Raw genomic sequence first — 27942 nt, forward strand, 5'->3', positions numbered from 1 at the left:
TTCTGAATTAACGACTTCATTTTTCATGGAATTTTTTTTGCTGTTTTTTTAAATTAATGAGTTAATTTTTCATGATAAAAAAAGTTTTTGCTCTGTTTTTCTGAATTAACGAGTTAATTTAGAAAAACAGAGCAAAAAAAAAATTTCCATGAAAAATTAACTCACTAATTCAGAAAAACAGAGCAAAAACTTTTTTCTCATGAAAAATTAACTCGTAATTCTGAGATAATTAACTTGTTAATTCAGAAAAACAGAGTAGATTTTTTTTCTTCAAGTGAATGCAATACGCCTCCGTACTAAACCCTTTACCAAGTTTTGTGAAGTAAAAAAAAAATTCAGTCAAAAATGACTGATGAGCACCAGAGGGTTTAATAAAACATCCGTACATATTGACACATGGTGCTATACGACAACATAATCTTGAAATCACAAGCATATTATTAAACGCATGGATTCCAGCTAAAGAACACTAATGATCTTTTCTCAAGAACTTCTGCACACACTCAGATCAAAAAAATCCCAAATACTACTACTAATAATAAAACAGTGGATTTGACCTTAAAAGGCCCCGTGACCTCAAGGGTCACTCCCTACACTCACGCTGATATCATATAGAAAGACAACTTCACAAACACTGGAGGATCTGCAGGAATAACACTCACATCACAACAAACATGAGCCATGTTATATTGCATAATAGGGTGATTCCCAGCAGGCTCCAGGCCAATACATGCCCTACTGCAGGAGGATTTAAAACAACAACATGATCACAAACAGCAGTTTATAGCATTTTACAGACCATGATATTTTCTGAAACATCTTGAGATTTCTAGTTAGTATTTAATACTTTAATAGCTAATATTCAATGGAGCAGTGTGATATTTAGGAGGAAACATAACTGTGTTCATTGGTGTATAAAGACTTTACAAAATGAACCGTTGTTAATAATCTTAGAATGACCGCAGGTCCACTTACATCCACGTTTCTACGGTGGCCCTGAGCGGACACACATTTCGTCACCATGTTGTTTTTCATGATCAGAATCTCAAAGTCAGCGGATAAAACACTGACACAATGATGAACAAACAACAATAACATCGTTTCACTGAATAATTGAGTAAACCTAATCTCTTAATTTATCTTTGTAAAGAAACTCATTGTTTAACTGGCGACTCTCTGCTGTCTCAGATGACGACATCACTTCCTGTCAGCCAGTGTAACTTCTGTTGAGTGCAGTTCACAACCTCACCACTAGATGCTGCTAAACGTACACACTGCACCTTTAATAATTATTGACACGCAGGTAAAACAAATAAAACAGTTCATCTTTTAATAAGCATTTTGATTGTTTTGGAAACTCCTCTTTATGAAAAGATCATTCCTCATGCTTTGAAATGAAACAGGAGCATTTTCTTTAGTGACATGGTCAATTTTATTGGTCATAGTTTGGACATCCGATCATCTGCTGTCCGAGGCGAGAGCTAGCCGAGCTTCGGGACAGCAGATCATGCGAGCGGTTAGCCGATGCGGGAACGCCGGGATTCGAGACGCATCTGTAACATGTAAGATCACGGAAACACCGGATGGATTTAACGTGCAGCTTTGACAGAGCCAAGCAAGGTTTTTCAGGAAAACAGATTAAGATAAGGAATCCTGGGATAAATGTGTGTGTGTGTGTGTGTGTGTGTTATCTGCGGGTGAATGAGCGAAGGCATGCCGGTTATCCGGTTCTCAGGATGATGTGAACTCCGGAGTCGGTGAACACGGGGCCGCTCATGTCTCCGACCTTCAGCGCGAATGACACGTCTTCAAAGGGCTTCTGCATTTGACCTGACACACACACACACACACACACACACACACACACACACATATAAGACAGGACAATGGATAAATGTCACGCTGAAAACTGTATTATATTCGATAGGGATGCACCAATATGAACATTTTGCCCGCTACTGATAATTCTTTATATTCGAAAGCCGATAACCGATATATTGGCTGATAAATCTAAATACAAACTTCTATATACTTTTTGAGAGCCTGATCATTAAAATCCACGTCCCAAACACACAATCATAATGTTCTCATTGGAATGTCATGTAGCCGATATTACACGTCTTACACTTTACTGTATTTTCCTTTTATTTATGAAGTGATTTCAGTCGTATTTCAAGCTATTCAGCCATCATGTTGAACAGTCGCATCTGAAGAGTCTCAGCTGGAGGAAATAATTCATTATTGATATATATATATATATATATAGCTTTAATATATCGGACACACTTTATTATCAGGCCAATAACGAGAACATTAAAAGGTTTCCCTTTATTCTGATGGTTCGTTTAACATATTCAGTTGACTATAAGTAACGTTGCACCTACATCTCATTATAGTATAGTGTTCAGTATTAGTAGAGTGTTAGTAGATTATGTGTAGAGTTAGAGTAGTAGAGTATTAGTAGTGTAAAGTATTAGTAGATTATGTGTAGAGTTAGCGTATTAGTAGAGAATTTGTAGTGTAGAGTATTAGTAGATTATGTGTAGAGTTAACGTATTAGAGTATTAGTAGAGTATTAGTAATATAGAGTATTAGTAGAGTATTAGTAGTGTTAGTAGATTATATGTGTAGAGTTAGAGTATTAGTAGAGTATTAGTAGTGTAGAGTATTAGAAGTGTAGAGTATTAGTAGATTATGTGTAGAGTTAGAGTATTAGTAGAGTATTAGTAGTGTAGAGTATTAGAAGTGTAGAGTATTAGTAGATTATGTGTAGAGTTAGAGTATTAGTAGAGTATTAGAAGTGTAGAGTATTAGTAGATTATGTGTAGAGTTAGAGTATTAGTAGAGTATTAGAAGTGTAGAGTATTTGTAGAGTATTATTAGTTGTTGTGGAAAATTTTAATATTGACTTATATGAATATAAATGTATAATATAATATGAAAATATTGTTTAACACATTCAGTTGACTATTAGTAGCGTTGCACCTACATCTCATTATAGTATTAATAGTGTAGAGTATTAGTAGTGTAGAGTATTAGTAAAGTATGAGTAGAGTTAGAGTAGAGTTAGAGTATTCGTAGAGTATGAGTAGAGTTAGAGTATTCGTAGAGTATGAGTAGAGTTAGAGTATTAGTAAAGTATGAGTAGAGTTAGAGCATTCGTAGACTGTTCGGGTTGGCGTTAGAATAAGTTGACATGTAGTTGCAAAGTTACCTAGTCAACAGGAAGTTGAAAAGGGACCATTAAAATAAAGTGTTCTCCGTTAAAAACGAGTGTGTGGCGATAGTGATATGGCGGCCGATATATTGAGCATCCCGAATCTCCTCGCTGAGCCTCACCCCTGCCGAATACGCCCAGGTCTCCTCCGTTCCTCGCTGAGCTGCAGTCGCTGAACTGAGACGCCAGACTCTCAAACTCCTCCTCTCCAGATTTGATCTGTTCAATGTACTCTACACACACACACACACACACACACACAGAGAGAGAGAAAACATGACAGCGTTTGTTGTATTTTGACTGAGCCTCGAGTCGTTTATGATAAGCAACTTCTATTTTTATCAGTAATTTTTCATGCCGGAAGTGGCGATTTTGTTCACTTGAACACTTGCGATGGAAACAGTGCTTTATTTGCAAATGTTTCAAGCGATATTTTAATTTTTCCTCACAAGTTATGTTCATACACACACACACACACACACTCTGGGACTTCAGAGACTTACTTTACCCCTTTAAACCCCCCAGCTGCCACTGCTAGCGTGCTAGTGTGCTAGCGTATCTTACTGTGGATGAGCTGCAGCGCCTCGTCTTTGCCGCGCGTGATGTTCTCCTCTCTCCAGGAGGAGGGCCGGCGCGACTGGTTGTGTTTGACCAGCAGGTGTGAGCACCGGACCTTCTCCAGCTCGCCGGCGCCGTCCGCCCCTGACCCGCTGGGGCGCTCCCACTGACTCGCGTTCGTGATGTGGTTGAAGTAATACACCCGACCTGCGCCACACACAGACAACTTTACATTTACATTTATGTTTTATCCAAAGCGACTGAGGGTCTGTTTACACGAGACCGTTTTCAACCTTAAAATGTAAAACTGCGTTTTAGCCGTTTGTTTCCACGACAACAGCGTTTTGGGCGCCTGAAAACACAATGTTTTGAAAACGGTGTCTGTGTAAACAACACAAACACGAATCTCGGCAGATGATGACGTCAGGCACACGCACGTTACGTGTTCAGTCTACCGTGTTTCGTCGCCATCTACTGGCCTGGCTGCAGAATACAGCGCTTTTAATCGTTTTCGCGGATCCGTGTGAATGGGAATCGTCTGTACGCGGAAACTCAAAGCTTCTCCGTTTGAAGCATATCTATGTCGTGTAAATTTGTGCTTACAATGCATTTCAACTTACAGTACCTTTACATTCTTATCAGTTCTTGCTGCAAGCGCCAACGCTCTACTGTTTTATTCTTGTGATTAAGCGCAGTAAGAAAAGTTAAATTTCACATCTTATTAGAGTGATTTCTGAAGGATCATGTAACACTGGAGACTGGAGTAATGATGCTGAAAATTCAGTTTTGATCACAGGAATAAATTATATTTTAACATATAGCCACTTAGAAAACAGCTAATCTACATATTATAATAATTTACTGTTTTACTGGATTTTTTATCGAAAAAATGCAGCTTTGGTGAGCAGAAGGGACTCTTTTCTTTATTTATACATCCATATTACAGCACAGTGTGTCAGAGCAGCTTTAGCTTAGCAGTTTGTTTCCAGAAGAGAACAGCGTCACAGTCCCGCTTAAGTCAGTTCACTGATGCTTCATTTCTGTTGTAAAAAAGTTATTATTTAGTTAATTTAAATGTTGCAGCTCTGCAGAAAACATAAGATTTGTTTTTTGTTTTTATTTATTGCAAACTTTTTATTCATAGTGTGTGTGTGTATATATATAAAACATTACATTAAATTATTTACATATGAAATTAATCTTATGTATCTGAATGAGTGCTGTAGTATTGTTGCAATGCTCATTGTTTTCTACCCTTTTTCTGGACTAATTTGTATAGTGGAAGCTTTAAGATCAACCACAAAAAAGACAAATCAGTCATTTATGTCTATATTTCTACTTATTTGGAAAGTGAAATAATGAGTTAACAGACAGAATTAACCCTTTCATTGAGATAATCGAGATGACAGGCTTAGTGGACAATATTCCGCACACACGATTGATTTTATTCAAAATTACTCCTAATTGAATAAAGTAAATTTAAACACAAATTATCTATTGGCAAAGCTAACGCCATTAACGTTACCCTTCAGATGGCTAAATATCAGTCTGGCCCAGGTTTAGTTCAAATATTAAAGGTGTTTAGAAATCCAAATGTTTTGATATTTGGATATTCAGTGTGTGATGCTTCAACTCATCAGCTTTTAAACACTGAACATCTCCGAATCACTCGCTCGTGTTTAAATCAGAATTCAGTCAGGGTTGGTTGGGTTTGGTTTGGTTTAGCATCGGCTCTCGTGCTCGGTTGTTTTGGCGGTTCGGTGTCGATTAGCATTAGCATACGCACTGCTCTCACGCGCCCAAGCACTGATTCGGTTCCGGGTTTACATGAGAACACGGGCCGCCACGACTGACCTGAACTCCGGCTCATGCGCTTCTCCCACCCGGACGGCAGCTTCTCATCGTCGGACATGATTTGACAATGGTGTCGGTTCGGTTCGGCTTGAGTCTGGTCTGATGTAGCGCCGCTGCAGTGACCGGGACTGGCCGACAGGGGGCGACAGAGAGATAACACTGGGAAACAACCGCGCTCAGTAGCACCTCAATGCAGTACATGAGATCCACGGGGCGGAGTCGCATCAAGATCTTTGTCCAATGGGTGGAGATGTGTAGGATTAGGGTTGGGTTTAGGGATCAGGGGGCGGAGTTGTGTAGGTTTCGGTGTATGTAAGGTGGGAGGAGTTGGACCTGGATCCGACTCCTCCCCGTGGATTTCATATTCTGCAGCTCACACCACCAGTTTCAAATGAGTTTCAAATCATTCAAAAACAATAAAAATTCTGAAACTATGTTTCTCTCTGTCAACTATCTTAATATATTTTTCTTTGTGTAAGTCTCAATGGAATGTACTTGGTTGATTGCTCCTGTTATGTCATAAAATAAAAAATAAAATAAAAAAGCTTGTTTCTTTTTTCATGAATGCAAGAAAACACAATAACAATAAGGCAATGCAAAATCACATAAAATCCCTAACGAACAGAGCACCACTCTGTAAGAATGAAGCAAATTAATAACAAGAAAGCAAGACAGACAACGATGACATAAAAAGTCAAAATTATGACATGGAAGATTCAAAATTATGAAATGAAAAGAAAACAAATAACTGTACCTGATGACCAATAACGTTAAATTCGAAATTGACTTACAAGGTCGAAATTTGACTTAGACGTAATTATGTTAACTTATAAGAAGTCGAAATCATGACATACAAGTGTCTTGCTGGTAGGATTAGGTGGTGTATTTTGTGTTAGTGTGAGTTTCTAGTGTTTTATTTTGCTATTATTCGAATTATGGATTGGATATTTCCATAGACAAGATATTTCTCAAACGAAAAAAAAAAGGCATTCACGACACCACCACGACACCACATTGATCAGCGGCGATTTCCATGGTGACCTCATCCTTCCACGCCCCTCTTGGACTGTGGTTGGTGAAACCGGCTGTCAGTCAAGCGCGCGTGCCTCTGATTGGCCAGTCGTGAGCGGATGTTTTCACGGCGTTGGTTTACGGCAAACGCTCGTCAGTGCGAGAGAAACGCGTCTGATTTTCTGCGGGAACAAACGACAGTGAAATCAGGTAGAAATCGACAGACTTCATCCGGTTCGTCGTTTATTTACACGCGTATCCAATGTTACTGTTTATTAATGCGTTATTGTGTAGATGCTGCTGGATGAGCTAAATCAACACTGATAGCTTAAGTAACGTTACATCTCAGAGACGTCTATTTAATGTCTGCATTACATCTGCAAGAAGAGCGTTACTCATCTGCCACACTAGTTTACTGTTAAGTTAATGTTAATGATATACAGGGCAACTTTTTGTGCAATCTTTCCGAGCGATTGTTGCTTGGGCTCTTTCACATTAAAATGGGCAAAACATTTCTATACATTTAGATGGGTCGTGGACCTGTGTTTGTAAAACTGCCTTTTCTAAGATGTTTATCAGATATTTTCCACACACACACCTGTGCTCTCTGAGAGAACACACAATGAGATCAACATAATAACAATTAAGTGACCACCTCTGATACTAAATCAGTATTAGTTATATTGCAGTAGTAATGATGATAATAATATAAAGAGATTACATTTTCTTACTAAAGATATATATAGAGTACATCATGATAACGGTAATGACGGCAGTGAATGTGATGATGTAATGTGATTATGATGATGTAATATGATGATGATGTGATGTCTGTTTCAGAGATGATCGAGGTGGTGTGTAACGACCGTTTGGGGAAGAAGGTTCGAGTCAAATGCAAGTATCCTTTGAAACGCTGTGTGAAAGTCCCAGTGTGTGTGTGTGTGTGTGTGTGTGTGTGTGTGTGTGTGTTATGCTCTTAACCGTGTGTGTCAGTCAGGAGGACACGATCGGGGACCTGAAGAAGCTGATCGCGGCTCAAACCGGCACACGCTGGGACAAGATTGTGCTCAAGAAATGGTGAGAACATCGAGCGTCAGTCGTGGAGAAATAAAGCAGTCAGACGTGATTATAATGATGTGTGTGTGTGTGCAGGTACACCATATTCAAGGACCACGTGTCTCTGGGAGACTGTATCCTTCACACACTTCGCTGGGTTTGGTCATTTCCACTGTTGAATGTACATCACACCAGTCACGCTTTAGCTCATGCGCTCACACACACAGTCTTTATGGGCTATATGCACGCATAAGTTCCGCATTTGACGTAAGGATGCTCGTCCATTTCCGGTTGTGTAGATTAAAGCGGAGGAAAACCGGAGAAAACGGGATTATGGCAGAGTCTTCAATATTTACTGTCCTCCCGTCTTTGAAACGAAACGTACATACGTTTAGATGTAATTTTATATATAGTTATGTTTATTTAATATAATTTTAAAAAGAAGCATTAACACAACGAGGGGTGTCTGTTTTATCTGTTTTTGTGACTAACGTTTCATTAGTATAACCATGGAGTATAAAATTCAATATAAATTCTCGGTATTGCATTGGACTCTATGATCGGCGGAAGTTATCGAGCATCCTTAATCCTTCACCGGAAATAACGCCGTGCATAGAGCCCATTCACGTTAGTAAGATTAATGAAAGCTGTAGAAATCATGAACTAAAGAAGTTACTACAAATGAAACCATAGTGTATCATATGTGAATCTGTTATTGATCTTTAGTGTGTGTATGAAACATTATCTGTGCTTAATATGTCAAATCATTCATTTCTTTGACCGATCATCAGATGAAATCCACGACGGCATGAACCTGGAGCTGTATTACCAGTAGAACACACACACACACACATCATGTCTCGACCTGTTCAGTTGAATTGTTTTGATATTATTTGGAAATAAACTCATATTTATGTATGATCACGTCTCAGTGTTTGTGTTTTCCAACATGTTTAATGAGCTCATTATTACACACACTGAAATATCATGAAGCACACGAGTCGCTCGTCTGGACAACACGACTGTCCCTGGATGACGTCACAGGTGAACGCATCGATCATTCAGCCGGTCTGGAGGGGAACGGTCAGTGTGACGTGACGGGGCTGTTGATTGGCCAGCAGGGATCTGGAGGTTTTGATTGGTCAGCAGTAATCTGAATGCTCCTCCTCCACGTAATTAGCAGGAAACAAGCCCACCTGTAGAGGAACGCTAGCGTTACTCAACCACCGACATTTATTCTGAGAACAGGTGTGTGAATGTGTGTGTCGTACCCTGCCGTACACCTCTCCTCGCCACCAGCCGTTGTGAGCTTTCTTGGAGATGATTTTGACGGTGTCTCCCTCCCGCAGCGAGAGTTCAGTGCGGTCCCGCGCCGAGAAATCGTAGCGCACTTTGGCGGTGCCGTGGTAGCGCTCGCTCGGCCCTGTGGACACACACACACACACATGATTCAGTGTTAGCGGCTCGTACCTGTGCTGTGTGTGTGTGTGAAGGCTGTGGTCGTACCTGTGCTGTGTGTGTTGCTGTGTGTGTTGCTGTGCACCGGTGCTGCGCTCTGCTCCGGCTGCTTGTACGGCGTCTGAAGTCTGGAGTCCACATCTTTAAAACACTCTCTCAGGGAGTTCTCCTGATAGTACTGCACCAGCTCCTGACACACACACACACACACACACACTGCCTTCATCAACACAAATGATCAACTCAACATTACAAACCTGTGTGACCCGCTACACAGAGAACCATAACTATAATTATAAAGTTATTTCATCTTTCTAACAGAATAGCAAAGTCCACCTCACAACAATTACAATAACTTTAAGGATAACTGTAAAATTAAATAACTATAATGATAACGGTAACAATAACTGCAGCGGAAACAATAACTATCAGTAACAATTAAGTTACAATTTTTTGTAATGGTAACAATAGTGGCAACAATAACTGTAACATAATAAAGGTAACAATAGCTGTAACAGTAACAATAACTGCAACGGTAACAGTAACTAACAATAGCTGTAACGTAACAGTAAATCAATAACCGTAACAAAAACTATAACGTAACAATAACTGTAAAGGAAACAATAACTGTAGCGGTCACGATAACAATAACGGTAACAATAACTGTAACGGTCACGATAACTATAACGGTAACAATAACTGTAACGGTCACGATAACTGTAACGGTAACAATAACTGTAACGTAACAATAACTGTAATGGTAACAGTAACTAACAATAGCTGTAACGTAACAGTAAATCAATAACCGTAACAAAAACTATAACGGTAACAATAACTATAACGGTAACAATAACTGTAACGGTAACAATAACTGTAACGGTCACAATAACTAGAACGGTAACAATAACTGTAATGTAACAATAACTCTAACGGTAACAATAACTGTAATGGTAACAATAACTGTAACGGTAACAATAACTGTAATGGTAACAATAACTGTAACAGTAACAATAACTGTAACGGTAACAATAACTGTAATGGTAACAATAACTGTAACAGTAACAATAACTGTAATGGTAACAATAACCGTAACGGTAACAATAACTGTAACAGTAACAATAACTGTAATGGTAACAATAACTGTAAATGGTAACAATAACCGTAAAGTTAACAATAACCGTAACGTTAACAATAACTGTAATGGTAACAATAACTGTAAATGGTAACAATAACCGTAAAGTTAACAATAACCGTAACGTTAACAATAACTGTAATGGTAACAATAACTATAATGGTAACAATAACTGTAACGTAACAATAACTAACGGTAACAATAACTGTAACAGTAACAATAACTATGAGGATAACTAACAATAAAATAAAGTGTGAAGTCCGTATTTGATAACTAACAATAACCAATGATAACTACAGCATTAACAATAATGGTAATGATAACTATAACAGTAACTGTAGCAATAACAGTAATATTAACAGTAACAAAAACTGTAACTGTAAGGATAATGGTAAAAATAACTGTAACAATAACTACGGATAACCGTATCAATAACTATAAACATAACTGTATCAATAACTGTAATAATAACTATAAAGATAACCGTATCAATAACTATAAACATAACCGTATCAATAATTGTAATAATAACTATAAACATAACCGTATCAATAACTGTAATAACTATAAACATAACCGTAACATTTTGATAAGCACTCTACGTCCACAGCACAGCACTACACTGACACAGAGAAACATTAATGTAAGAATCACTCTCAGAAGTATGTTTTCCAGCTGATCAACGATACCAACAGTGTGTGTGTGTGTGTGTGTGTGTGTGAGTGTGTGTGTGTGTTCACTTACGAACAGCCCCTTGAAGGCTTTCTTCTCGTTGATTCTGTAGAGGCCCTCTGCATACGTGACCTTTATGTGTCGCGTGTCCATGTTGAACCTGAGACAGAGACAGAGAGGCGTGTCACTGGAGCGCTTTGATTGACAGCTGTCAGTCAGCGTGTTTGACGTGTTCACAGTACTTGAGGCTGATGGCGTATTCTCCAGCGTCTTTCTGTCGCACCAGAAACGTCCCGTCAGAGCGAGAGGTCAGGAGAGTTTTAGCACCGGCCCGGTCCATGTTCCCAGCAAACCTGAAACACACACACACACACACACGATGAGTGAAACGGTGAGACCTCTGTTGTTGAAGGAAGGAGTGAATAAAGATGAAGTGTGTGTTTACCAGGGCAGTGCTGTCAGGTCTGGAGGAATCGCCTGCGGAGACACAACACACTCTCGAGTCACTAGAAGAAACGCTTGTGCAGACGTGGACTAACATATTAATGACAAGAATCTAATCAAAGCAACTTTATGGAATAACCTCCTTTTATTTATTGGCAAGTTTTATATCCATAAATGTAAATATACCAAAAATAAACCCCGCTTTTAACATCTTCAAACAACAATTGACTGAATTGATTTCAATGTCTGTAAATAAGAAAGCAATAAAAACAAGTTTAATATTCTTTCATAATTTGCTTTTATTCTTTTTTGTTTTTTTCTTTTTCTTTCTTTTTCATCTTTTGGCAAATAATTTTCAATAGATAAATCAGGCTTATAATATTTCTTAGTGACTATTGAACTATAACTTGTTTATTGTCTGAAAGTTTTTGTTAAGAAAAAAAAAAGAAACGAGTTTAGGAATTGTCAAGCAGATTTTGTATATATATATATATATATATACGTGTGTGTGTGTGTGTAAATATATATTATTATATTATTATATGCATTATATCTTTCAGCAGAGTCCAAATATGAGAATATTTACATCTAATTTAATTTTTAAACCTGGAAATAACCAGAACAATGTGTCTGTCACTAATCGTATGCTGACATTATCAAAACCAAGCTCATTTAAATAAAAAGGGGAATAAAAATAAAAGTGTGTGTGTGTGTGTGTGTCTCACCGGTACGAAAGGCTGCACTTTACTGCAGGGAAACCAGCCGACCTCGCCGATGGTCAGATTCCTGCCCTGAAACGAGACCAAAAGAAATCCCAGATTACCAGCAGAAGAGAACTGCAGACGCACTGGTTTCTCTTCTGCATTACCAGAACTGAGCGAAACTCGTGTGTCCAGCTGTGGCCGCACACACACACACACATTTGATTTCTTTATTTGAATCTGCCAATCAAATTTCTTACGGAAAAGAATTAAGATATTCTCAGAGATAACACAGCTTTGACATTCGAGAGACTATAAAGCATCGCTTTATTACTGTGTGGACGCTCATCTTTGGATGTGGGCGGGGCTATAACCTGTCACTCACATGAGATCAGCCAATAGCAAACCACAGCCATCCAATCAATTCCTCACAGACACAATCAAGCCCCGCCCACATGTGTTCCCGTCGCAGAAGCGTTTCACTCGATATACGACACAAACAAGCGGCAACCCCCGGTCCCTTAACCTGCAGTTCCTCCTCTGGCCACTAGAGGCGCTGCAGGAGACACTCTCTCCCATAGACACACATGTTAAAATGGCAAATTGTACAGCAGAAAAACACACGTGCTAACAGTGGTTTTGGTCTATATCGCTAATGTAGTCCTTCATGACGACTGTGACGGGGGTGAATATTTTTATAACTCATCCATTCTGCATAATTAAGGGAGTGGCCACTTGAGTGACAGGTGGATTGCCGCTGATGTCACTACTAGCCGTTTGTCTGCTGTGTGTCACTACGCACAGTGTTTTATACAGTCTATGGTCACATCCAGGGTTTGAAATGAACTTTTTCACTTACTGGTCAGTTTGGCTACTACATTCTTAGAGTTTATTTCTTCTTCTTTTTTGGCTAGTAGTAGAAAGAAAACTAATAAAGTTACTACAGGAAAAAAAGGAGGATGTTGGGAAATGATGTCTTTTCTGTAAAACAAATACTTAATCTTTGCTTTCGCTTCAGTGCAAATGAACAAATGCGTTATCTGTAGCGTAGTGACGTGTGTGTTCAAGTAAGGCCCGAAATCAGCCGATTCTGTGAAATACGCTGTTTTTAATATATATATGATGACTCACAAACTTACACCCAGATAGCACAAGTCTATTTGATGTGATGTTTACATCTGGATGACATATTTTATAGAGTGTTTGCTCATCTGCAATAGGATGTTTCCTGTCAGATGTCAAATAGACGTTTATAAGATGTCAGTTTAACGTGTATTCTAAACCATTACATCTTAAAGACATCTTCTAAACATCTATTTGACATCTGACAGGAAACGTCCTGAGCAAACACTCTATAAAATACGTCATCCAGATGTAAACACACATCAAATAGACTTGTGCTATCTGGGTTCGAACTTCCCCAGCAAAGCGAGTAAACACAACGAGTAACGCCACACTGGCTCGTGATTTGACAGCGGTACCCGCCACAGTTTTCGGGTCGGCGGGTGTTAGTTTGAAAGCCTGGTCTCAGCAGTCTGAGTGTGAAGCCCGCTAGCGAAGGCTAGTCCTCACCTCCCACCACTGCAGGTCGACCTCCGCGCGCGTCAGCTCCACCACGTCCCCCACAGACAGCGGCAGCGGCTGCCCGAACGCCACCGGCGGCGGCGGGAGACCGTAGTAGTCCAGGCACACCTCCATCTTAGGCAGACCTGGGGGACGACAGGGTGAGCATGTGTGTGTGTGTGTGTGTGAGTATGTGTGTGTCTGACGGCCGCTTTACCTGGTTTAGCCGGTCTTTGAGGCGTTACTCTCATCGTCTTACCCTGGAAACACAGGAAAGCACACTTCAACACTCACAAACATGACCTGACACTCATTCTGATGATTATACGACACTTCAACAGCAACATGACTGACTTCAGGAGTACTGAATATGCATATTATATTATATTACATTACATTATATTATAATCAATCATATTATATTAAAAATAAAGATGGGAAATAAAAAATTATATACATCAGTACATTATATTGTTGAAGGAACATAAAAGCTATAGGGTTTTACATATTTAATTCATTTTAAAACAGGCATTTGTATATTATATTATATGTTATTAAAGATTAAAAGTTGTAGAAAAAATAAAAGATAAAAAATTGTGAAAAAGAATAAATAACAGCATATTCTCAAACTCAACTATATTAGAATAGCTATTTGCATGATATATATTTAAAACATGTTATATTATATTATATTATCAGCATATTAACGATGTTTAAATGTTCAGATGTTGATATTTAAGTGTGTGTAACGTCCAGTTTATAACAGAATGGGGGCAGAAATAAAATATAGTGCAAGAAAGTTTCAGTGTCTCAAACCTTCTTCAGCGTTCCAGATTCTGTGGAGTGAAAGAGAAGCACATGTGAGATCGAGTGAAGAAACATCATCATCATCATCATCATCATAGTCTCAGTGTCTCTCGCTCAGTGTCTCTCACCTGAGTTTCGTCCACACGCAGGCACTCGGCCTAGACACTCTTTATGAGCGGCCATCTTACAGCGATAGCAGCGGTAGCCCTGATAGAAGATGCCCCTGATACACACACACACACACACACACACACACACTGTCTGATGAAACATGACTCAGAACTTCCTCTGGCTCTAAAACAAGCTTTGACTGAAACTGAGCAGTGAACTAGCGCTGTTGCTGCTAACACACACTATAGCTAAGCTAACTGAACAATCATGTGTATACACACTGTGTGAGAAACTTACACTAAATTACAAATGCTGCCTTGGCAACTACCTGAGTTTTGAAATACTAAAATTACTAAAGGTGTTGGAAAAACTTTTGTAAAAATTAAATATAAAAACGAATAAACCCCCCCCCCGTCAAAATTAAAATTGACTACTTAATAAAAAATAAAGAATAACAAACTACAAGTATTAAAAATATATTTTCGTTAACGCAAATACTAAAAAAATAAATAAATAAATTATAAAATTAAACATTTTACAGAAATCATTTTAAAAATCTAATAATTATTAAAAATGAATGAGGGAAAACTAAACTAAAAAAAAAACTATAAGAAATAAAAAAAACATTTTCGCTAACTGAAACAAAACTAAAATAAATTAAACATAAAATTAAAAAGTAAATTTGATTTAATTTTTTTATTTTTCTGCTTAATTTACAATGAAATAACCCAAAAAAAAGGAGTAGGTTGAAGCCGAGGCTTAAATCAAAACGTTTTTTTAAACATCTGATAAAAATGACAAATATTTGTATAAAAATATGAACTATAAAAAATAAGCTAAAATTAAACTTGAAAATCATTGTTACTAATATTGAAAATTACTATTTTTGTTAACTCAAATAAAAAACTAAAAAAAAATAAAATATGAAATTAAATAGAACTAAAACAGAAAACAGAACTACTAAAAATACTTGAAAATGAAAAATAAAAATATAAAACATGCTTTGCCTTAAGCAACTTAACGACATGATATGAACGTTTGTCAGGCAGTTTGAGTGTAAGCGAGCGGGCTGACTCGTGTGCACTGATGCATGCTGGGAAACGTGTGTGTGACGGATATTCACCTGAGGAGCATCTGACAGGCTTTACATGAGGTGGTGTCTTCAAAACAGTGCATCTGGAAGTCATGACCGTTAGCAGAGCTGTTCTCCGGACACATGTTCGACCTGCGCACACACACACACACACACACTCATCACTACTGGAATCAGACACACTACAGAAGAACATCACATGACTTGGGCCATTGATGGACTCACAGCGCCATCTCAAACTGCTCCAGCCACTTCTTCTTCAGCTCACGCGTCTTAAAGTACAGATCGTAGCCGCCTTGCCCGTACACGTCCAACAGGATGAACGTGTGTGTCCACTGTAGAAACACAGCAGCATTAAACACAGCCGAGCGTGGAGATCTGCTGAAACACCGCGAGACGAGACTCAGACCTTCTTGCTGTCCTTCTCTCCTGACGCTTCGTCTCTCAGCTGATAGTTCTGAAGCTCGATCAGTTCCTTCAGCTCCATACTCTCCCCACTGCGCTTCTTACACACCAGCAGAGCCTTATCGAAGAGGAACGCGTACCTGAACACACACACGTTACACACCAGCAGAGCCTTTTCGAAGAGGAACGCGTACCTGAACACACACACACACACACACCTGTCCTGTCTGGATTTCTTCTCTGGGGTGCAGATCTTGCATTCTCCATCTATTTTGGGACGGCCGAATAACGCAAGAGACTGAGTCTGAACACACACACACACACAGAGAGAGAGAGAGAGAGAGAGAGAGAGAGTCAGTCAGAGTTCAGAGCTGAAGTGATGGTCCTCGAGCGCTTCTGTACCATGTTCTCGATGCACAGCTGAAACGTTGTGATTTGACGGATGATCTCATTGTCTCTCTTCACCTCGTTTACACACTGAGCCAGATCCTGCACGCACACACACACACACACGTTCTTTTTTCAATAGAAAGTATCTGTTAAACAATATCTAAATCTGAGTTTTTAAGGTTAAGACTCACACACACACAGACACACACTCACCCTCATGGCATCCAGTGCAGTGCGTAAGTTTTCCTTGTCTTGTTGGTCCACTGTATGTTTTATAAGCTCCTGAGGGAAACATTTGTCATCAAATGTCTGAAAAGAAGAGCAACATGAGGATGTGTGTGTGTGTGTGTGTTTTACCTGCAGCAGCAGATGATACTTCAGGACTCTCTGCATGGGAACCATCAGCAGATCTCTCAGGGAAAACCTGCCGCTGTTGGCCCTCATCGAACACTCCTGACACACACACACACACACACGCTCAGTAAAACCTCTGATGCTGGTTGTCTCAGTTCTAGGAAAGGCGCTAGTGTTTATATCAGATCAGAATGTGTCTGTGGTCAGTGTGTATTTCTGACCTCCAGTTTCATCTTCACATCTTCTCTGGCGCTGGTGATCTTGTCCAGGTGTTTGGTGGCGGACTCCACCTGACTGCAGTAACGGCCGTATAGCAGAAGCCTGACACACAGTTCGAGGTCAGTAACATGTACAGATTTCATTTGTTTTTATTTCAGTTTTAGTTATTTTAGAAAATGAGAAATTAAATATTTTTTTAAAAAAAAACTTAATTTGAGTTATTTTGATGTTTTTCCCCTCTATTTCTAAAAACTGTCTATTTATTGTATATTTTTATTTTAGTTTTACTTTTTTTTAGTACTACAGGTTAAATTAAAGGAAAATAGAGCACAAATTATACATTTTTTACAATTTCCCTTTAAAGTTGTAGTAATTTTGTTGCATTTTTTAATCTTTTTTTATTAGTTATTTTAAATCTTTTTTTTATGAGAAATTAAACATTTTTTTAAAAAAAACTTAATTTGAGTTGTTTTGATGGTTTTTTCCTCTATTTTTAAAAATGTGTTTTTAAAAAAATGTTTATTTATTGTAAATTTTTTATTTTAGTTTTACTTTTTTAGTAATACAGGTTAAATTAAGAGCACAAATTATACATTTTTACAATTTCCCTTTTAAGTTTTAGTAATTTGTTGCATTTTTTGTCTCTTTTTTACCCTGACACACAGTTTTCATTTACATTCAAGGTCAGTAACATGTACAGATTTCATTCGTTTTTATTTCAGATTTAGTTATTTTAGAAAATGAGAAATTAAATATTTTAAAATAGTTTTTTTTTAACTTAGAGTTATTTTGATGTTTTTTCCTTTATTTTTTAAAAATGTGTTTTTAAAAAATGTCTATTTATTGTATTTTTTTATTTTAGTTTTACTTTTTTAGAACTAAAGGTTAAATTAAAGGAAAATAGAGCACAAATTATACATTTTTTACATTAAGTTTTAGTAATTTTGTTGCATTTTATATCTTTTTTATTAGTTATTTTAAATATTTTTTATGAATCAAGTCCCCCTGTGGTAAAAAATCCAGCGTTTAATGTTGTTTCCATGTTAATGTGGTGCTTTTAATATGCTTTAAAACAAACCATGTGTAAATTCATAAGTCGACAGCATTGCTGAGTATTTTCTCCAAAATAAGGTTTGAAATCGCTGGTGGTTCTGATGTCACAAACGACCTTCAGATCAACGTGTGATCGTCAACCAGTGGATCTCATAGCTGAGTGAGTGAGTGGAGGCGGGGCTCATTTGCATGTTGATAGAAGCGTGTATGCTAAAGGAGGGCTGGAGACACGGGGCTCGGTATCTTGACTCGCTTCACTTTTAGGCGAGCCAACCAGGAGCAGAACTTTCGCAATGAGAAATCAGCGCAACTAATGCATTCAATCCTCTCAAGGGCTGAACGCGTTCCGCTCCCAGTCTGTGTGTGTGTGTGTAAATACAGAAATTTGTATAATTATGAGGACATTTCCTGAGTCCTCATATTTCAAATGGCTTTAAAAACAAACTAAACAGTAATTTATTAAAAATTTTAAAATACGTAAAGTTTTCTGTGATGGGTAGGTTTAGGGGTAGGGTAAGTGTGTGTGTGATGGGTAGATCTAGGGTTACTGTGTGTGTGTGTGTGAGTGTGGTACCTCTCCTTGTAGTCAATGAAGATCTGATAGAGGTTTTCGGCTCCTAAGTGCAGTATAGACTCCTGCACCTCGTGATGGAGAGAGCGATGGGTCTTGGCCAGATCCTGTGAGAGATTGCTCAGGGGATTATTATTATGATGATTATTACTCAGGGGATGAGCAGACAAACCACACACACAGATCAGCTCATGGTGGAGAGACTCACATTAATATTAATGAAGATGTTCTCCACGTCCACTGGCTGAAGGAAAGGCTGCAGTGGTTTCAGAAAGTGCTGTGGACACACAAACAAACACACATCTGAGCGACTGCATGTGTGTGTGAGATAAGCGTGTGTGTTCGTGGTTACAGACCCTGCCGAGGAACCTCTTTCGCTTTCATGCTCACTGACACGTTCCTCTCACGATTAGATGTGAGCGTGAGAGAGTCAGTAAACCACAGCACCTGCACATCACACCGGCCCAATGGACAGAGTGTGTGAGCCCTCAGAGAGACGCTTCTCATGTGTGTGAGTGTTTGTGTATGATTGTTTACCTGAAGTATTGATTCCAGTGTGCTTGTGTATTTCTCCTCAGTCTGTCTGATTTCCTGAAGACAGCAACTCCTCTTGTCCACTTCAACTTTCTGCTGCTGTGACAGACAGATAATTCATTCTGTAGTTCTTCAGTGTGTGTGTGTGTTTATGTGTATGTGTGTGTGTGTGTGTGTCTCACTGTTTCTGGTTCTTCTGTCCTCATCAGATCTTCATAAATATCATCTCCTTCATTCTCATCTTCCTCCACACAGTCATACAGATCATCATCTTCCTCCACCGTATCACTGAGAGACAATCATTTATGTATCACAGCAAAAGCCAAGGTCACACTAGACTTTCAAAATGCGCAATTTATTCGCAGACTGCAAAGTGTCTTTTTTTTATAAACATGAATTCAACATTAAACAAATAGCAATACACTCAAAATGCAAAAAAATATACATTTGCATGCGTTTGGATGGAAGTCAAAGGAATGAAAAGTGCAGTGAACACTGTGTCAATGTTCTCTCAGTTACGAATATCACATTAGCATGTTTTGACATGTAACACAATAAAGGACATCCCTGGATATTCTTAAAGGCTAATTTCTTTGCACATATGTGTGCGTAAACTCACTCGATCTGGTCTGAGAGACCCGTGTAGATGTCATCATCTCCAACACACGCTTCGTCTGGAAATGGCCTGCAGTGAACATCACAACAGAGACAAACACACCATACATGAACATTCTTCTCAACATCTGCTTTAGTTCTACAGAGAGGCAGTCAGACGGGTCTGTGTGTGTGTGTGTGTGTGTGTCTGTGTGAGTGTGTTACCGGAATCCTCTCTGCAGGGCCAGCGGCGTTTGCGACAGGACGGACAGAGTGTCAATCACCTGGATTGATAGATGGATGGATGCATAGATGGATGGATAGATAGATAGATTTTCATTAGTGTGACATCATCGTCAACAAAGTGACATCATCACATGAATCACACTTCATCCGTACCTTTGCAAAGTCCCGAACGTCAAACAGTTCAAAGGCCTCGAAAAGCTCATTTTTCTTCAAGCCAAATTTCTCCTGACAGGCACACAGGAACGTCCTGATGTTCTTCAGACACAAGAACTACAAACACAATTCATCAATATATCAATCAGACAGACAGACAGACAGAGAGACAGACAGAGAGAGAGAGAGAGAGAGAGAGAGAGAGAGAGATAGATCAGTAACAATAAAACCAATGAGACAAATACAGAAATAGTGATCTACAATGTACTTCCTGAGTCACAGCTTTGAGCGGCGAGTATGAGTGTGGTGTGTGTGTGTGTGTGTCTGTGTGTACAGGAGGAAGTTAAGTTGAGAATAAGGAAGTGTAATGAAACTGCTGTACATGAAACAACTGCTGTAAACTCATCCGCAACACACACACACACAATAAACTTTTTGCGATCTGTGTGTGTGTGACACTAGAGGTTACCATTAAACACTGACCAGTTACCACTGCATTAGCCATAATTCACATTCACTTTGTGAATCCTAAACCCTTAACTCTCACACACACACACACACACACACACACAAGCTGATTTGCCATTAAGATCAGGAGCTGCTCTGGTGATTGTCATCAAATGATTTCCATATCACACAGATACGGTCTATCCCCTCTCTCTCTCTCTCTCTCTCTCTCTCACACACACGTACCTGTGACATCTGGGGCCGCAGGTTGATCTGGCGCAGGTTGACCGACTGGGGCAGCAGGTTATTGAGCAGCTGACAGAGTAAAACCCCATCTCTCAGTGCATGGGCCAGATCACACACCTGTCACACACACACACACACACACACACAGTCAAATCAAATCCAGGCTCAATGATATTCACAAAAATGATCCAGTTGAACAGTTGAAACAACTTGAACAGTTGTTTACAGTCACTCGGACCCGTTTCTCAATTATCGGGCCAGTTCACACAGCATCTGTGTGTGTGTGTGTGATAAACTCCTCGCACCGCGACCACGACATCAGTGTGTGTGTGATAAACTGAGTGAACACAGCATCAGTGTGTGCAGTCAGTGGAGATCCTCCTTCTCTCCCAGGAGGAGCAGTCGCTCGAGGCCCACACACAGAGGTATTTGGTCTTAGTACCCCATGTTCATTATGATGACACCATCCTCTGTGTTCTTCAGATGGACCTCGGGAACTTCAAGGCTTTTGTCGAGTGCTGTGGCATAATGGGTCTCCTTTCACCATTGGACACTGCGACAGTCCTGCCGAGTCTTCACCGCTGGTCCCGTCTAGTCTTTAGCCTTCACCGCTGGTCCCGTCCAGTCCTGCCAAATCTTCGCCGCTGGTCCCGTCCAGTCCATAGCCTTTACTGCTGGTCCCGTCCAGTCCTGCCGAGTCTTCGCCGCTGGTCCCGTCTAGTCCTACAGAGTCTTCACCGCTGGTCCCGTCCAGTCCTACCGAGTCTTCACCGCTGGTCCCGTCCAGTCCTACCGAGTCTTCACCGCTGGTCCCGTCCAGTCCTACCGAGTCTTCACCGCTGGTCCCGTGCAGTCCTACCGAGTCTTCACCGCTGGTCCCGTCCAGTCCTACTGAGTCTTCACCGCTGGTCCCGTCCAGTCCTACCGAGTCTTTACCGCTGGTCCCGTCCAGTCCTACCGAGTCTTCACCGCTGGTTCCGTCCAATCCGACCGAGTCTTCACCGCTGGTCCCGTCCAGTCCTACCGAGTCTTCACCGCTGGTCTAGTCCAGTCCTTAGCCTTCGCCGCTGGTCCCGTCCAGTCCTGCCGAGTCTTCACTGCTGGTCCCGTCCAGTCCTGCCGAGTCTTCACCGCTGGTCCCGTCCAGTCCTACCGAGTCTTCGCCGCTGGTCCTGTCCAGTCCTACCGAGTCTTCACCGCTGGTCCCGTCCAGTCCTACCGAGTCTTCACCGCTGGTCCCGTCCAGTCCTGCCGAGTCTTCACTGCTGGTCCCGTCCAGTCCTGCCGAGTCTTCACCGCTGGTCCCGTCCAGTCCTACCGAGTCTTCGCCGCTGGTCCCGTCCAGTCCTACCGAGTCTTCACCGCTGGTCCCGTCCAATCCGACCGAGTCTTCACCGCTGGTCCCGTCCAGTCCTACCGAGTCTTCACCGCTGGTCTAGTCCAGTCCTTAGCCTTCACCGCTGGTCCCGTCCAGTCCTGCCGAGTCTTCACTGCTGGTCCCGTCCAGTCCTGCCGAGTCTTCGGCGCTGGTCCCGTCCAGTCCTGCCGAGTCTTCGCCGCTGGTCCCGTCCAGTCCATAGCCTTCACCGTTGGTCCCGTCCGGTCCTTAGCCTTCACCGCTGGTCCCGTCCAGTCCTGCCGAGTCTTCACTGCTGGTCCCGTCCAGTCCTGCCGAGTCTTCGGCGCTGGTCCCGTCCAGTCCTGCCGAGTCTTCTCCGCTAGTCCCGTCCAGTCCTACAGAGTCTTTACCGCTGGTCCCGTCCAGTCCTACCGAGTCTTTACCGCTGGTCCCGTACAGTCCTACTGAGTCTTTACCGCTGGTCCCGTCCAGTCCTACCGAGTCTTCACCGCTGGTCCCGTCCAGTCCTGCCGAGTCTTCACTGCTGGTCCCGTCCAGTCCTACCGAGTCTTCACCGCTGGTCTAGTCCAGTCCTTAACCTTCACCGCTGGTCCGTTCCAGCTCCGAGCTTGTCCCGGTCCCTGAGGACATTCCTGAGCCTGTCACTCTCCCCCAGAAAATGTGGGGGGGGGGGCAGGGAGATAGGACTCCGCCGTGGCCGCCCAAAGGGGCGTCTCTGGGCAAGGGAAAGGCTTTAATCTGGCCTCCTGCGCTACCTGATCCGCCAGCACATCCTGCTCCGGTTTGGCCTCGCCCCCGTCAGCCTCCAGGGCGAACACCCCCCCCCCCCCCGCCCCTTTTGATGCTCTATGCCGCGAGGTTGCGCCTTATTGGGCGGAGGTGTAATCTTAAATGTGTGTCCTGTGTTTGCCCCGTTCTTTGTGTATTTGGTTCAGTCCTGTTCCCATTTTCCCGCTTGTTACTGTTTAGTTCATTTGCCCCAGCTGTACCTTGTTTCCCTAATCTGTGTATTTAAACCCCGTGTTCTCCCTCACTCCTGGTCGGTTATTGTTTGTGTATGGTGCGTTCATGTCCAGTCCTAAGAGTTTTGTCATTAAAGACTATTATTATTGTCATCAGTGAACACAGCATCAGTGTGTGTGATGAACTGAGGATCATTCATCACTGCTTTGCATCTTTCAAATTACATGCAATTTCATTCATTTAGATGCAAAAACCACCAAAACTCGGATCCTAGCGGCCAGTTTGCATGTTGGCGTTATGGTTAACGTTCTGGAAGGTTCACAACATTCGAACAAACGTCCGTTCAAAGTTATCTGGTCTTTAATCATTTAATTCATCATTTACAAATAGCATGTTTTTTCTGAAATGTTTATATGTGTAATGTTTGCAGAATAATACAATTTTTAAAAACATTTTTTAAACGTTTTAAAACGGGACATTTTGACCGTTCTGAGACCAAATATGAAATAATATCAAAAACATTGCAAAAAAAAATATTTTTTATACATAGCATTTTCGTCTTGTTTTCCTGTACACATATATATATATACTGTATATATATATATATAGAGAGAGAGAGAGAGAGAGAGATAAACTCAAAACAAGACATGTTTACAAAAATATAATCTTGTTTTCTCTTTTAAATTGAGTTTTTTCTGACCCAAGACTTGATATCTCCAGTCATCTTGTTTCTTCTCCAGTTTAGATATTTGTAATGGAAAACAAGACAGAAACATAATTTTTCTATTTCATTACCATCTCTAGGAAACGGTAAAGTTGTGAATACCGTGGAGCTGTGGCGTAGACGTGTGTGTTATAACTGGTGTAACTGTGGTGTTTTAGGCCGGTGTTCTGGAAGAATGCTTCGAATGAAGTGTGTCAGAGCATGCTGGAGTTACAACAGCTGAAAGTTGCTTTAAGAGTTTCAAAAGTGCTGAGAAACGTGTTTCCAGCTGTAAAACATAATCTTGTTTGTGTTTTTAATTGAGTTTTTCCTGACCCAAGAATTAATATCTTCTCCAGTAAAGTGTCTTGATTAAAGCACGTTCAGTAACACTTTAGAATACGGTTCCTTCGTTAATGAAGAACTACACAAGAACCGACGAGTAACACAATATTAACAATCTAGTAACTAGCACTAGCAAGAAACTCTGATTAACAAACTAGTAGCGCACAGATGAAATTGCATTGGGACTTGACTACTAACTCACCAATAACTACTGTTTCTTTAATGCTTCCCAGAAAACTTGTGAAAATGTGTCATTACTAATCAATGCAGGACAAATGACTAGCACTACATATACACAAGGTGTTTACGTAATCAATATGGGATCAGAGTGGACTTATGATTTGGGAAAGCTGTTATAATTGGTGTATGCTGTATATCTATCAATCTATCTCTGTCTAATTATGTATGAACTAGCTAGTGTTGCTACATGACCTAGTCATGATATGTGCAACCAAACGCAAAGGTCACTTGGAGCGTTTGACATTTTAGGTGAACTTTTAAATAGCAAACTTTTAGAAAATGTCTTTAGAAGTATGTAGTAACACACACTTGAGTCATTACTAGTTAGTTCCCATGATTCTTACAGTGTTTACTAATGAAAAGCCAATAAAGTGTAGATCCCATATTGATAACGTAAACACCTTGTGTATTGTTTACAGCAGTTCAGATGGTAATGTTGATCAGTTTTGCATGAGTTATGAAACGTTTTCACTAGTTCTCTGGGAAGCATGTAAGAAATAGCAGTTATTGATGAGTTAGTGAAGTTTTACTTTCATCTGTGTGCTATTACTTACTAGTTTGTTAATCAGAGTTAGCTAGTGCTAGTTACTAGACTGTAAATAGTGTGTTACTCGATGGTTCTTGTGTATTCATTAAGTGTTACCGAACGTTTAGATATTTGTGCTGGAAAACGAGACTGAAACATCATTTTTCCGATTATTACCATCTCTAGGAAAAGGGGAAGTTAGGAATAATTCGCTTTGGGCAACACTGAATAATACAGTAATCTGCTGCGTTCATACAGTAATGCCGTACTGAAATATCTACAAATATGAAATACTCTCAAAATCACATGGTTTTCTTACTCAGCATTTCCCTGTACTAATATATAAACAAATCTCAAATCAAGATACATTTACAAAAACATGAGGTTTCTCTCTGGGATCGTTCAGTTTCGCAAACGTGTCTCGGTTTAAGGATGTTTCGATATCTGTGCTGGAAAGACAGAAACATTGAGGAAGACCGTCATTTTCATTACCGTCTCTAGAAAACGTGAGAGATCTGAATAATTGAAACGCGTGTGTGTGTGTGTGTGTGTGGGCGGCGTGATCGCAGCCGGTGTGTGTACGAGCTGAGGTGTGTAAGAATAAGGTAAACACTCACCTGTGCGCTGTCCCAGGTGACCCTGTGGTTCTCAGGAAGCACTCGGCACTGGATCAGCCATCCGGCGCACTGTCTCCACAGCTCCATCTCCACACACACACACACACACACACACACGATCCGGTGACCTTCAGTGACCTAAACCCTTCCTAACGCATCCATGATCCAGCGTTAAACTCCACACACCCCACAGCAGCGAATCAGTGATCAGCACAGCCTTCAGGGATTCAGCGTGTGTGTGTGTGTGTTCATTAATGAAGTATCTCTCTCTCTCCGTTGACCTGTGTGGTGTTCCCGCTTGTTGTCCAGCGATGTCTCTCGCTCTCTCTCTCTCTCTTCTGTCGTCTCTCGTCTCTGCAACTGCACAGAGAGGAAGCCTTTCAACTGCACAACTTCCTCTTTCCTCTATGTCACACACATATACACACTATATCTCACACACTCTCTCTCACACACACACACACACACACATACACACTCTATCTCACACACACACACACACATACACACATTGTCTTTCTCTCTCTCTCTCTCTCTCTCTCACATACACACACTTGACTTGCAAAATTTTGGTTTTATATATATGCATGTGCTGCTGCTAGAATGAGTATGTGTGTGTGGTTTCTCTGTATGAGTGTGTGTGTGTCACTAACCGCAGTGTGTGCAGTCAGAGAGCAGCAGCACTGTCTGCTGTTGTGTGGAAATGCAAACTCTCGGGCCGGTTTTCGTACAGTACAATAACAGTGTTGGAGCGGACACTCGTTCACATGCGATCCTCGTCTGATCGTCCACATATAACAGATCCGACACTCAGAATATCTACAGGGACCCGACGACCAGAACATCTGTGAGCGTGAATACACTGAACTAACACGAGCATGCTGGGAAACGACCTGCTGACGTCACACTGACGTGTACTTCTGTTATAAAACCGGTTTTATTCTTCCTCAGTGTCATCTAGTTTTCCAGTAGCACTTTTAAATCAAAAGATACATTTACTCCTGAAGCAGTTATGAAAAATGTCTTAAAATATGTTTTGAAACAAGGAAAAACATCCACCATTCGGGTTATAAACTTGATTCAAATGGAAAACAGGATTATTTTTCTGCCCCTCTTGACAGATTTTTTTTTTTTTTTTTTTTAAGAATAACTTGCTTAATTTTGTGAGAGAACAATAATATCTTGCCAAATGAGGAGTTCTGTAACTGGGCCTCCATGTTTGTGATTATCAGTCTTTCTTGTATTTAGAAGTTCTAATCAGTTTTTTGTTGATTATCTCCTTTTCTGTTTACATCTTAATTTACTAAATAAAGCCCCATTCATTGTATTAAACACTTATATTTCATAAGGCAAATCTTATTTGGACACATCCGAAACCGTATGCTTCCCCAGATGTTTTTTTTTTTTTGTGGCGTGAAGTAATTAGCCTATTGTATTGTAGTAGCCTAAATCTAATTTCCGACACTGCATTCTCGATTATCTTCACTGTCTCTTACAGTATGATTAATATTCAAAAGAACAAACTCAATAATATCTGTAGAGTGATCTTATCCACCGAATGATTAGCGTAAGAGCTAGAGAAGAGCGGCGCCGCCATTTTAAATCCGAGACTTCCGGTGTCATTTACATCCAGTTTACATGCAAACTGGCATTTGTTGTCATGTTATTTTTTATTAATTATTGTAACCATTAACACACCGCTTTGAAAACATTTTGTTTTCATTTCTGAATTAAATATTGTCCTAAGTTCTTCTAGTCAATCAGAAAGACTCTCCATTCAAAACAAACAACTAGCATTCGCGTTGCAAAATAATGTGTACAAACCAGACTGTGGTATAAACATCCTCATTTTACCCGTTCCAGGTGTTATGTGTGTGTGTGTGTGTGTGTGTGTGTGTGTGAGTGTGAGAGAGAGAGAGAATGTAATTTGTCGCCATCTGCTGGTGTGTACAGCTACAGACTGACAGATTGGGGCACTGACTGAACAATGTTGCATTTGATTTCTGATTATTATTATTATTTTTTTTTTTTGCACGATAAAGATTAGAATCAAAATCAGATAAAAGCCCCACTGAATTATGATCATTCATGCACCCTTACGGCTTCAATCCACGCGATGTACAGTCCCTCGGGTTTATTGCATTCGGTTCGTAGGAATGAAACCCACTAGCTTGAGTAGAATCACGTTCGACCAGTTACAAAAACGTTACCTGATAATTTGTCATAAAACCATCGGCTGAGACGATCTAGAGTTATCCTGAGAATCACTGAATGTGTCTCAACCTGCAACTTCACATGG

At 40.4% G+C, this 27942-nt stretch overlaps 3 protein-coding genes across 8 annotated transcripts; 1 reads left to right on the forward strand and 2 right to left on the reverse strand.

The window, feature by feature from the left end:
- Positions 1-1408: 1408 nt before the first annotated feature.
- On the reverse strand, positions 1409-5789 carry pin1 (peptidylprolyl cis/trans isomerase, NIMA-interacting 1). The gene is made up of 4 exons (XM_039656008.2): positions 5630-5789; positions 3782-3982; positions 3340-3450; positions 1409-1830 (listed from the first exon to the last, which is right to left on the reverse strand). The coding sequence occupies exons 1-4, from the start codon at positions 5685-5687 to the stop codon at positions 1721-1723; spliced, it is 480 nt and encodes a 159-aa protein (XP_039511942.1). The 5' UTR covers positions 5688-5789; the 3' UTR covers positions 1409-1720.
- Positions 5790-6716: 927 nt separating this feature from the next.
- On the forward strand, positions 6717-8617 carry ubl5 (ubiquitin like protein 5). Of its 2 annotated transcripts, none has more exons than XM_039656115.2 (5): positions 6717-6850; positions 7481-7538; positions 7634-7717; positions 7793-7830; positions 8488-8617. In XM_039656115.2, exons 1-5 carry the CDS (start codon positions 6760-6762, stop codon positions 8529-8531), a joined length of 315 nt encoding a protein of 104 aa, XP_039512049.2. In that variant the 5' UTR covers positions 6717-6759; the 3' UTR covers positions 8532-8617. The 2 variants fall into 2 exon arrangements, with proteins under 2 accessions (XP_039512049.2, XP_039512048.1); XM_039656114.2 differs by having other exon boundaries at positions 6789-6874.
- Positions 8618-8630: 13 nt separating this feature from the next.
- vav1 (vav guanine nucleotide exchange factor 1) lies at positions 8631-27932 on the reverse strand. Of its 5 annotated transcripts, none has more exons than XM_089131901.1 (29): positions 27854-27932; positions 25644-26003; positions 20890-21006; positions 20197-20313; positions 20023-20081; positions 19823-19888; positions 19386-19491; positions 19207-19302; positions 18878-18946; positions 18673-18776; positions 17048-17147; positions 16830-16925; positions 16686-16754; positions 16485-16571; positions 16301-16386; positions 16087-16222; positions 15903-16012; positions 15708-15809; positions 14602-14696; positions 14483-14502; positions 13884-13926; positions 13676-13812; positions 12128-12193; positions 11404-11435; positions 11201-11311; positions 11031-11118; positions 9203-9344; positions 8968-9119; positions 8631-8892 (listed from the first exon to the last, which is right to left on the reverse strand). In XM_089131901.1, the coding sequence occupies exons 2-29, from the start codon at positions 25728-25730 to the stop codon at positions 8839-8841; spliced, it is 2547 nt and encodes an 848-aa protein (XP_088988027.1). In that variant the 5' UTR covers positions 25731-26003; positions 27854-27932; the 3' UTR covers positions 8631-8838. The 5 variants fall into 5 exon arrangements, with proteins under 5 accessions (XP_088988027.1, XP_088988026.1, XP_088988028.1 ...); XM_089131900.1 differs by having other exon boundaries at positions 27744-27864; XM_089131902.1 differs by lacking the exon at positions 27854-27932 and having other exon boundaries at positions 19207-19299; positions 25644-26083.
- Between the last annotated feature and the right edge of the window lie 10 nt (positions 27933-27942).

Source organism: Pimephales promelas, chromosome 6, assembly GCF_988280905.1.
Source record: "Pimephales promelas chromosome 6, fPimPro1.hap1.1, whole genome shotgun sequence".
NCBI classification, from domain to species: Eukaryota; Metazoa; Chordata; class Actinopteri; order Cypriniformes; family Leuciscidae; genus Pimephales; species Pimephales promelas.

Coding starts and splice junctions, on each gene's coding strand:
- pin1 (XM_039656008.2), bottom strand. CDS start 5,687: ATGTCCGACGATGAGAAGCTGCCGTCCGGGTGGGAGAAGCGCATGAGC. Junction 3,983..5,629: donor GCGCATGAGCCGGAGTTCAG/GTCAGTCGTGGC, acceptor TGTGTGGCGCAG/GTCGGGTGTATTACTTCAAC. Junction 1,831..3,339: donor CCTGGGCGTATTCGGCAGGG/GTGAGGCTCAGC, acceptor TGTGTGTGTCAG/GTCAAATGCAGAAGCCCTTT.
- ubl5 (XM_039656115.2), top strand. CDS start 6,760: ATGTTTTCACGGCGTTGGTTTACGGCAAACGCTCGTCAGTGCGAGAGA. Junction 7,539..7,633: donor AAGGTTCGAGTCAAATGCAA/GTATCCTTTGAA, acceptor CGTGTGTGTCAG/TCAGGAGGACACGATCGGGG. Junction 7,718..7,792: donor AAGATTGTGCTCAAGAAATG/GTGAGAACATCG, acceptor GTGTGTGTGCAG/GTACACCATATTCAAGGACC.
- vav1 (XM_089131901.1), bottom strand. CDS start 25,730: ATGGAGCTGTGGAGACAGTGCGCCGGATGGCTGATCCAGTGCCGAGTG. Junction 11,312..11,403: donor GACCTGACAGCACTGCCCTG/GTAAACACACAC, acceptor TGTGTGTTTCAG/GTTTGCTGGGAACATGGACC. Junction 8,893..8,967: donor GAGGAGAGGTGTACGGCAGG/GTACGACACACA, acceptor GTTCCTCTACAG/GTGGGCTTGTTTCCTGCTAA.